This window comes from Alnus glutinosa, chromosome 4, assembly GCF_958979055.1.
Source record: "Alnus glutinosa chromosome 4, dhAlnGlut1.1, whole genome shotgun sequence".
Classification (NCBI taxonomy): domain Eukaryota; kingdom Viridiplantae; phylum Streptophyta; class Magnoliopsida; order Fagales; family Betulaceae; genus Alnus; species Alnus glutinosa.
The window spans coordinates 6,178,241-6,189,005 of NC_084889.1; the positions used below are offsets into that span (position 1 = coordinate 6,178,241).

Here is a 10,765-nt window from a genome sequence, read left to right on the forward strand (position 1 = left end):
GAAGGAATATAACCTAACAACTAAGAGTACTACTAGCAGCTTCCCTACAAGGGATCTGTTCCCTAAATTTTAGGAAAAATTTTAAAAAAGTCAAAAAAACTATCCCACAGCAGCTTCCCTACAATTATCTGTTCCCTAGGAAGTGAACAGTGCTTCCCAATGCATTGGAAAGCACTGTTCACCTCCCATTCAATTGTTTATTCTAAAAATATAATCTCTCTCTTACTTTATCTCTTTCTTTTCTTACTTTTAATTAAAGTAAAAGTAACAAAATAATATTTTAATGATATAGGGAAAAATGAAGGGAAGCTGCTGTGGGGTGTTTTTTGATAGGGAAGCAAAAAGTAGTTTTATTCCCTACATTTAAGAAAAATGAAGGGGAAGGGAAGGGAAGCTGCTAGGAATGCTCTAAGGATAATCAAAAACAAGAACTAAAGGAAAAAAAAAAATCTAAGAAAAGCATTAAAGAACTAGCTTAAGACTCTGGAATTTTAGGATTTCAGAGTTGTATTAAACATAAAATGACACAAACAAGAGAAAGAAGAAGAAAGAAGTTGCTGAAACTGTAAAGAACACTTGCATCAACTAGATTCTACATTTACTTTACTAAAAACGAATTTAAAATAAGTTATAACATCAACATACCTTTAAAACTAAGCTCTCTGTAAAACATGAAGAAAATGGTGCATCACATGAATGCACAAAAACTAAAATAAAATTATAAACTAAAAACTCTCTCTCTTAACTCTCACATCCACCCTCTATTTATAGAGGAATTGATGCAACAAATCCACCTCAAACAATCACTCTTAGCCGCACAAAATGATGGTGACAACTTCTGATTAGAACCGCACAACTTGAGGATGATTTTAGGCCACACAAAAATTTGCCGACATCTGAAGATCTTTTCAAAAATATCCGAATTCGATCGATGGATTTCTTTTGCCTTGGAAATTTCGATCGATCTATTTTTCACTCAAGGAAATTTCGATCGATCGAATGTAGTTGATCGATTTCTTCTTCTTGGCAAGAGCATTTTAACCTCAAATGTCTTCATTAGGCTTAACTTGCTGATTTTGCTCTTGTTTCCAATTAGGACCTAAAAAAGAGATGAAACACTAAAACATACTAACACATTATTTAACAACACAATTTAGAATTTAACATATGCAAATTAAGGGGCTTTGAATGTAAACATTCAACGTTTATCAGTATTATCTTCAGCCTATAGGTCGAAATTCTTGCACTTTCGTAGGATTTTGAATTTTTTGGATAAGAGCTATGTGGATAAAATTAACATCATTATCTATTTGTCCAATTTTGAAGAAGTGGAATGTAGCATTACATACCTCATCCTCATCTGGGCCTGGTGCTTTAAGAGGTGTCATTTGGTACAAGGCTCCGTTTTTCCACTAAAAAATCATTAGTAAGCTGCGCATTCAGGCTTTCTGTTACCCTCCTAGCTAAGTAGCACAGATAGACATTCCTTGACACCTTGTGGTTGTGCAGATATAAAAAGACTCTAATAGTATTTTATAAATGCTCCCTCAACTTCTGTCGGAGTTGCACATAAAACCCCCCCCTCATCCGTAATCCTCGTAATATGATTAGCGCAAGCATGAAAGTACTTCGTCTTTTTATCCCCATATTTCAACCAATTTCCCTTCTTATCCCCATGTTTCAACCAATTTCCCTTCGCCCGCTGCCGCCATTTTAAGTCATCTTGTTCCAACAAATCATTTACCTCCCGTTGAACTTGTTTAATTTTTTCCACATTCAGGAGACCTTTAATAGATTCCAATTCTTCAAGTTGCTTTGTTTTATGTTTGATGACCTCCTCACCCTAGCTTGAATTTTCTTTGTTCCATCTAGATAATTCCTGCTGAGCTTTTGTTAATTTTGTCTTTAAGCACCCCCAACAGTCTTCTCTCCTTTCTTTTATCCTCCAAACTTTTTCAATGACATCTTTGTAATCTTTTTTTCGTGCTCAGCTTGCCTCATATCGAAATCTTCTTCTCTATTTGGAGCCAAGTGTAACCCAAATTTTTCCGAGGCATCTAGGACTTCATTAAAATCCCCTACACATAACAATGCCTTTGGAGCAAATTTCTGGAGGTGTCGTAGTAAACGCCATGCCTTCTTGCCCTTACCTACTTCCGCATGTCCATAAAAGCCAGAAAATTTCCAATATCATTATCTATAGATTTTAACCACATGATTTATTCAAAGACAAGATAATATAAAGAAAATTAAAGCGAAATAATAAAATTGAGACAAAAAAATTTACATGGTTCGTTCTATGATCTACGTCTACAGGGTAAAACCCAAAATGTTACATTATGCTCTTATTTCTCTTGATATTTTCACAATACATTAAACTCCTATTTATAGGAGAATTTTGGTAAATAAGTATGGTAATCAAATCAAATGTGAATTGATTACCATCAAATCTGATTTATAGGAGATAACAATAATTACAATAAATCTCTAAAATCAAATCCCTTAATATACTCAACATTTATATGTCGCTTGCTGTAATTCTGAATAGTTATTGTTATCTCCTCTCTCAAAAAGCAGCCAATCCACCACTCTTTCCAACACTATCTACAACAAACCAACCTTCATAGCGAACTTTATTTTTTCAAAACTATTAGGGATAATTACATTTTCCCCCCATGAACTACCGGCCTATGTCATTTTGCCCCCACGAACTACCACTTCCACCAAAAAAAACTATCAAACTACCATCTTTACATACTTTGCCCCCTTCCGTCAGGGAATCTCGTTAACTTGGATGGAATATGCCATTCTTTACCGTTAAGTTCGATTTAAAGACCAAAATGCCATCTACAGTAATTAATAAAAAATATTAAAATTAATATAGTAAAAAAAAAACTGAAGGAAAAGGGGTGGCTCGCGGCCCACCCTGGCCTAAGGGGTGGCCGCACGGCCTCCCCAGAACCTAGGGTGGCCAGAGCCACCTTTAGGGGGTGGCTCGCAGGCCACCCACGGCCTCTGGGGTGGCCGCGCAGCCACCCTAAAAAAGACCTAGAGTGGCCGTGCGGCCAACCCAGGTTCTGCGGAGGCCGTGCGGCTACCCTTTAGGCCAGGGTGGGCCACGAGCCACCCCAGAGGTGGCTGGAGCCACCTCTGGGGGTGGATCGCAGGCCACCCGGCCACCTCAGGGGGTGGCTGCCACCACCCCTTTTCCTTCAGTTTCTTTTTTTTTTCTTTTTTCTTTTTTTTGTTTAAGATGAGGATATTTAGATAATTTTTAAAATTGAGTTAGGGCATTTAAGTCTTTGCATGAATTAGACTGACGGAATGGGGCAAAGTATGTAAAAATGGTAGTTTGATGCTCTTTTTTGGTCGAAGTGGTTGTTCGTGGGGGTAAAATGACACAGGCTGATAGTTCATAGGGGGAAAAGGTAATTACCCCAAACTATTATTTTTCAGTTTGGTTTCCATTAAGAAAATCACGGTGGGTTTCTTTTCCTTCACTAGCTGACAAAGGTACCGAATTGTCCAAGGGTTCTCAAACTCTCGACAGTTCCAGCTTAAGGCATTTATGGTGACTAGCAGAGCTGTACAACAGCCTCCACCAATTTTGTACTGCAGTGCTCCACTACCTTTGCGTCCAATCTTCCTTTTTTTTACCCTGCATTTGTCCGTCACTGCTGTGTCTACCGCTCCCACCTTCCTTTTTCGAGTATGCTCGCCATTAGACCCTCCCATATTTTGTTCTCTTACACCAGCACGGGCTCTTCATTTCCAGCTTTTGATCCCTATCACCCCCACCGATCCCCTCCATATTTATCTGTTTTGTCCGCTCCAGTGGGTAAGATTTTTAGTCATATTCTTTTAAGTGGGGTTAAGGATCACAATACTGACACGCGTGTGTTTTTTTTTTTACATGTCCACACAAGAGAAGAGGGGCGATTCGAACTAGTGACCTTTTCTTCATAAGGCACTAAAAAAAAAAATAACCGGCTTTTTGAACCGTTTTCGTTGGAGTCGTTTTAACAAAAAAAAAAAAGTCTCAAATTAGAACCGTTTTAAAATAAAAAAACGACTCCATTTATAATAACTCTAACCCTATATACTATATATATATATATATATATATATATATATATATATATATATATATATATATAGAGAGAGAGAGAGAGAGAGAGAGAGAGAGAGAGAGAGAGAGAATGGATTCATGATCTGTTACATTTATCCATCTCGTGATTCCGAACCAACAGACCCCATTACCATTATATGTATAAACCTATTATATATATATATAGCACTACATAAGTTGTAATTAGGGTTGTAATCAAGACGAGGCGAGCTTTGAGATTTCAAGACTGGCTCATTTATGATTTCAGCTTAATTAAATAGTTGATCTCGAACTAGAGCCGATCATAACAGGATCATAGGATCAATAGAAGATCTGATACGAATGTTAGATCAATCAAACTTGACATAGTGAATATTCGATCTAACGTGCAATTGATCCTAAGTACTAGTCTGATCGATCATGATAGGATCATAGGATCGTGCGATTGATCTTAAGTACTAGTCTGATCGATCGTGATAAGATCATAGGATCGATAGAATTATCCAATCAATCCTTGTGTATTACTCTGATCGATCCTAGTGCATTAGTCTAATCGATTGTGATACGATCAAATGATCGATCAAACTTGACACAATTGAAGGTTTGATTGAATATTATCTAATTCATCCTAGTGCATAGGTCCGATCTATTGTGATACGAATGTTCGATCAATCAAACTTGACACAGTTAATATTCGATCTAACGTGCGATTGATCCCAAGTACTAGTCCGATTGATCATGATAGGATCATAGAATCGATAGAATCATCCAATTGATCCTTGTGTATTACTCTGATCGATCCTAGTGCATTAGTCTTATCGGTCGTGATATGATCAAATAATCGATCAAACTTGACACATTGAAGGTTTAATTGAATATCTAATTCATCCTAGTGCATCAGTCCGATCTATTGTGATACAAATGTTCGATAAATCAAACTTGACACAGTGAATGTTCGATCTAATGTGCGATTAATCCTAAGTAATAGTCCGATCGATCATGATAGGATCATAGGATCGATAGAATCATCCAATCGATCCATGTGTATTACTCTGATCTATCCTAGTGCATTAGTCTTATCGATCGTGATATGATCAAATGATCGGTCAAACTTGACACAATTGAAGGTTTGATCGAATATCTAATTCATCCTAGTGCATCAGTCCGATCTATTGATGTCACTCTCATCTCTCTTAATTTTTAGAAACACCCACAATTAGGGCTGACAAAACGGGTCTGTGGGTCGACCCGTTTACGATCCATGGGGACCCGCAACCCGTTTAAGGTAGACCCATACACGACCCGTTTATGTTAACGGGTTGGAGCTCTAGACAGGACACGACACGACACGACACGATAATTTTCACGGGTCACCCTACCCGACCCGTGAAACCCGTTTGACTCCGATCATCTCGGCTCTGTAGCTTCCTCGCCAACTCGTTCTCAATATTGAAAGAGTCGTCCAGAAACTCCTGGTTGAATCCATTGAAGATGTTGCTGCCACTTTGCTGGCTGCCTCTCTCGCTACAGCTTGAAAGGGTTCGAATGAAGAAAGAAGCTAGAAGTTGAGGAAGAAAGAAGATAGAAATTAGATAGTGTACGTTGAGGAAGGTTTGAAACTTTGAATGATCTGACATTGAGAAGTGCGAAGACGTGGCTTTGAGCAGAGTGTAGACGTGCGAAAGTGAAGTGATGGGAGGGAAGCTGTCGACAAAAGTCTCTTGAGAAACCTAGTGCGTGACAGTTGGCTTAAAGTAGAAACGTACCGTTTTATTTTGCTTGTAACACACCATTTAGACTTCCGTGTATTTCTATTACAATTCTACATCATAAAAGATAAAAGAAGCTTGTTCATTACACGGCTCTGGCCCCCTCTCTGTCTCTGTCTGCCACCTTGTTGTTGTTCTTCTTGTTGTTGTGGGTTCCCAGCGAGGTAGAATTTCTGAAATCATAAATCAAAAAAATAAAGACATCACTAATTAAAAGGCCTCAAAGAAGAGCAGTGATTAATTAATTCTTGGTACTGACCCTTGCGTTCTCGTCCAGCTGGTTGGCCTGATTGGAGGTGTCGAGGAGTGAGACCAAAACAAGCTGGGAATCGCCCTCATTATAGATCCAATGAGCCACTCTGGCCGGATGCGACATCGGTGGAAGAGAGAGAGAGAGAGAGAGAGAGCGGTAAAGAGATGGGGAGAGCGTTGCAATGTCAACAGTCGGCAGCGAGCGCCGAGCGGAGAGCAGAGACTAAAGAGAGAGAAAAAAAAAAAAAAAAAAAAAAAAAAAAAAAAAAAAGAAGAAAAGAAAGTGTCGAGCGGGTGCAGGCGTCCAGCAGGAGGAAGAAGAAAATGGAAGAAAAAGAAAAGGGCAGCGCGGCGCTAAAGGAAAAACCGAAAAAGAAAAGAAGTTAGGGTTTTGTGTTTTTGGCTAAAACAGAGATAATCCCATTCCCCCACTTTTTATTTTTATTTTTTTTAAAAAAAAAAAAAAAAAAAAAAATCGTGTCTGGTAAGTCACCCACGGGTGACCCGCCACCCGACCCGCCAGACGGAGTTAAACGGGTCATAAACGGGTCAACCTGTTTATGACCCAAACCCGTTTAAAGTAGACTCAAACCCTCTAATTTCATGTCGAATTATCGGATCGTGTCAAAATTGCCAGCCCTACCCACAATATACTATCTCTCTTTCTTTCTTTTCTCTCTCTCTCTCTCTGATCTCCGCCACTTTCATCTAATTGATCCTAGTGCATCGATCCAATCTATTGTAATACGAATATTCAATCAATCAAACTTGACATAGTGAAGGTTCGATCTAACATGCGATTGATCCTAACTACTAGTCCGATCGATCATGATAGCATCATAGGATCGATAGAAGTTATAATTAATACATATAAACCAAGATATATATTATATATAAGTTATAATTATATTTAGTATATATATTATATATGACCTTTAAGATTTTAAAACTGGCTCGTTTATGAGTTGAGCTTAATTAAATAGTTGAGCTTAATTAAATAGTTGATCTCGAACTAAAGCCGATCTATGAGATGTGTGTTCCAGCTCGGCTCGTTTACTTAGTATATGTTAATTAATCAGATAATATGTTAGTTTATGAGCTAACTAGCTAGTATATATATTAACTAATTCACACACATATAAATATTAAGTAACATATATTAATAAATTCAGTAAAAATTAAAAACAATTGGAGCCGTTTAAAGAAAAATTTTAAAAAAAAAAACGGCTCCAATTAGAGTTCCGACATTTTCTTGGTACCCAAACAGTAAAAAATCCATTTTTTATGGGTAAGTATAATTTTTAGGCTTGATTTCTTGATTTTTGTTTTGATTTGGGTTGTTTTGTGAAGATTTTCGATAGAGAATTTGAATGGGTACTGTAAATGTTATTTGGATCGTTTTGTGGTGTTTGGGTTGGCTCTAACCGAATGGGTATTAAAATTTCTGTAGGATTTTTTCTTTGGATTTGTTTGTATTTTTATTGGAAATTGTTGTTTTGGGTGTGTTTTTCTGTTAAGTTTCTGCCTCTGAAAATTTTATGGTTTTAATTTGTTTGTATAACCAACCAAGACAGATCCAAAAAGATCAATGAGAAGGTTTATTATTCTTGTCTAGTGAAGGCTAATTTGCCCAAGTCCAATTCTTCAGATCCTGTACACAGATCGAATTTGGACGAGGTAAAAGTTCATTTGACTATTGTGCAGTTAACCATATTTTATGAAATTCATCTTTTCATTCTCAGTAAAAAATTCAAATTTTCCATTTGAAATTGATCATATCTTTTCATTTTCAGCTTCCAGTTAGGGATGTATAACATCATGAATTTACCCTTTATCAGTATCCAACCTCATAATGTATTTTATCCGATTATGAGTTCAAAACCTCATAATGTATGCCATTATATTTACACGTGGAGAAGGCTTGCAAACGATAGATATGAACCAGGTGCATGTGTTGATTGTTACAATATCTAATAAAAATTATACTTATCTCTAGTAGCTAAAGTTTCTATTTCTATAGGATAACTACATGGAAGAAGCATTAAAAATGAGGAATTTGCTTCAAGAGTTTCTTTAAAAGCATGATGGTGTGAGGTACCCCACGGTCCTTGGGCTTAATTAGGGAGCATAGATTTACTGGAAGGTAGACATTAATGTTGTTATGGATGTATGCGATTTATATTTGCAATTAGTTGTATGATTGCTAACCATTCCATTACATTTTGGTGCAGTGTTTCTTCGATCTCTTGCTTGGTTCATGTCAAATCAGGAAACCAGCTTTGTGACAATTGGACAGCGACTGTTGGCCAACCCTACGAAGTAAGTTATCGTTGTTCCTAAAAACATTTTCAGCAGTTTTCCAACCATTTTTTCTAAATATAAGGAACAAAACTACTTTTTACTTCCTTATCAAAAAACACCTCACAGCAGCTTCCCTTTATTTTTCCCTATATCATTAAAATATTATTTTTTTTACTTTTACTTTAATTAAAAATAGGAAAAAGAAGATAAAGTAGAAGATAAATAATATATTTTGTGAATAAACAATTGAATGGGAAGTGGCTTCCAAAGAAAACGAAAATTTTAGGAAAGTTGTTGTGGAGAGGTTTTTGTAACTTTCTTAAAAAATTTTCCAAAATTTAGAAAACAAACCTCCTTTAAGGAAGCTGCCATGAATGCTCTAATTCCTTCAAATAACACCTTCAGGAATCATGCTGTGGTCATACATTTCCCTTTAATCATGAAAACATTTATTTATTTTTTTCAAATTTTGGTAGGCCAGCGAATAAAGCTGTTGGGTTGGAATCAGATATGAATATATATATTTGTTGTGCTTTTATTTTATTCTTGCTATATCAGGTATTACCCTGAAAAAAAAATTAATTAATTAATTTTATTTTTTTTTGATAATTTAGAGTCGTTTTAAGGTCCATAAAACGACTTCAAAAGAAAGGTTTTTCAATTTTTTTTTTTTTTTTTAAATTTAGAGTCATTTTATGGTCTCTAAAACGGCTCTAAAAAAAAAAAAAAAACGATTTTTTTTTTCAAAAAAATTTAGAGCCGTTTTAGGGTTCTTAAAACAACTCCAATTAGTTGAGAGTCGTTTTTGTACAAAACAGGTCAACTATTTTGAGTCGCTTTAGCCTAAAACGGCTCAAATCAAGACTTTAATACTATATATGTTGAGCCGTTTTGAAAATGGCTAAAAAAAACCAAAAAGAGCTCAAAACACCTGTTTTTTTTTAGTAAGCCGTGGTCCCCAGCTGATTGAGCTATCATTTGGGGACGACACGCTTGTGTTAAGAAGCCACAGATGTTATCGAGCCTTAAAATTCATTCAAATTAAATACATGCAAAAAGGAAGCTAGAGTTCAAACTTGAAAGAAGCTTACATTAATATAAAAGTGAACATCATCATCGTAACATTATTCGGGGTACGTAGTCGTTTACTGGTGATGATCAATAACATGACATGACTTAATTAATATAAAAGAGCAAATTAACACTTAAAAGAGATGGTGGTCCTTCTTTCCGTTTGCCTCTTCATCTTCTTTCTTTGCCTCTTTCTTCTCATGATGCTCATGGAACGCATAGCCACCGTCCCCTACTCCAGCTGCTGCTGCGATCTCCTCTTCTACCTTGTGCTTGTGGGCCTGCTCTGGGTCTTTCTTTGCCTCATGCTTCTCATGCTGATGATATATATATATATATATATATATCATTGAAACAAATACCAAAACAACTATTTCACAAATAAATGATAATGCCACTTAAAAATCGACATTATTATAACTAGCTAGATATATATGATCATGTGACTTACAAACAAGATCGACAAAACATTTTTTGTTTGGTTTTCTTATTTTGATCTGTACGTTCTCAATTAGGGTCTTGCATGAGTTAAAGATATTGGTTTCGTCTGTTTGAGATCCAAGATTGAGGACGGATTAACAACACTAAATATCCAACGTACAATAGCGCGCGCACACACACATGCACATCAAAACGACAGCTAGAAGAAGGAGATTACCAAGGCATAAGTTCCAGCAGTAGCACCACCAAGCCCGCCTAGCTCCTCGAGATGCTTGTTGTGCTTCTCCTCCTCCTTATAATCAACAGGGTTTTCTCCATCTACAGAACTTTCTCCATCTTTGTTGTGGTGGAAGAGGTGGTGGTGTTGTTCTGCCATGGTTGTCGTAGAGTATGAATATGAGTTGAGAGAGATGCAGGAATTATTCTACCAAATGTCAATGAGAAAGGAATTGTTAATGGGTTTAGTTGGGTTAGGGTGGTATTTATAACCGTGTTGAAGGTTTAATATATGATTATTTGTCGATCTCTCTAATATGATAATTAAAAACTTTCTAGAGGGTGCTAGATCTGATCATAATTATTTGACATTTCTCGTCTTGTACTAGAGTCCAATGTCCTATATCTTGTAGATTTTATAGTCCAATAAAGAGTTGGATATATTTCTTCCTTAGTAAATTTGTCCTAGTCCTAGAAGTCAATATCTATTTAGTCTAGCTAATATATATATAAACCGTAATATATTGTTTCTCTATTTAAATGGGAGCTATCTATAAAAAAAAGTATGATCAGTTGATTTTTATTTTAGAATATTGTTTACTGTGTT

General features: G+C 36.3%; 1 protein-coding gene across 1 annotated transcript; it reads right to left on the reverse strand.

Moving 5' to 3' along the window:
* Positions 1-9,445: 9,445 nt before the first annotated feature.
* Positions 9,446-10,403, reverse strand: LOC133865216 (abscisic stress-ripening protein 1-like). Its single transcript, XM_062301579.1, has 2 exons — positions 10,160-10,403; positions 9,446-9,818 (listed from the first exon to the last, which is right to left on the reverse strand). The coding sequence occupies exons 1-2, from the start codon at positions 10,316-10,318 to the stop codon at positions 9,636-9,638; spliced, it is 342 nt and encodes a 113-aa protein (XP_062157563.1). The 5' UTR covers positions 10,319-10,403; the 3' UTR covers positions 9,446-9,635.
* Positions 10,404-10,765: the final 362 nt, after the last annotated feature.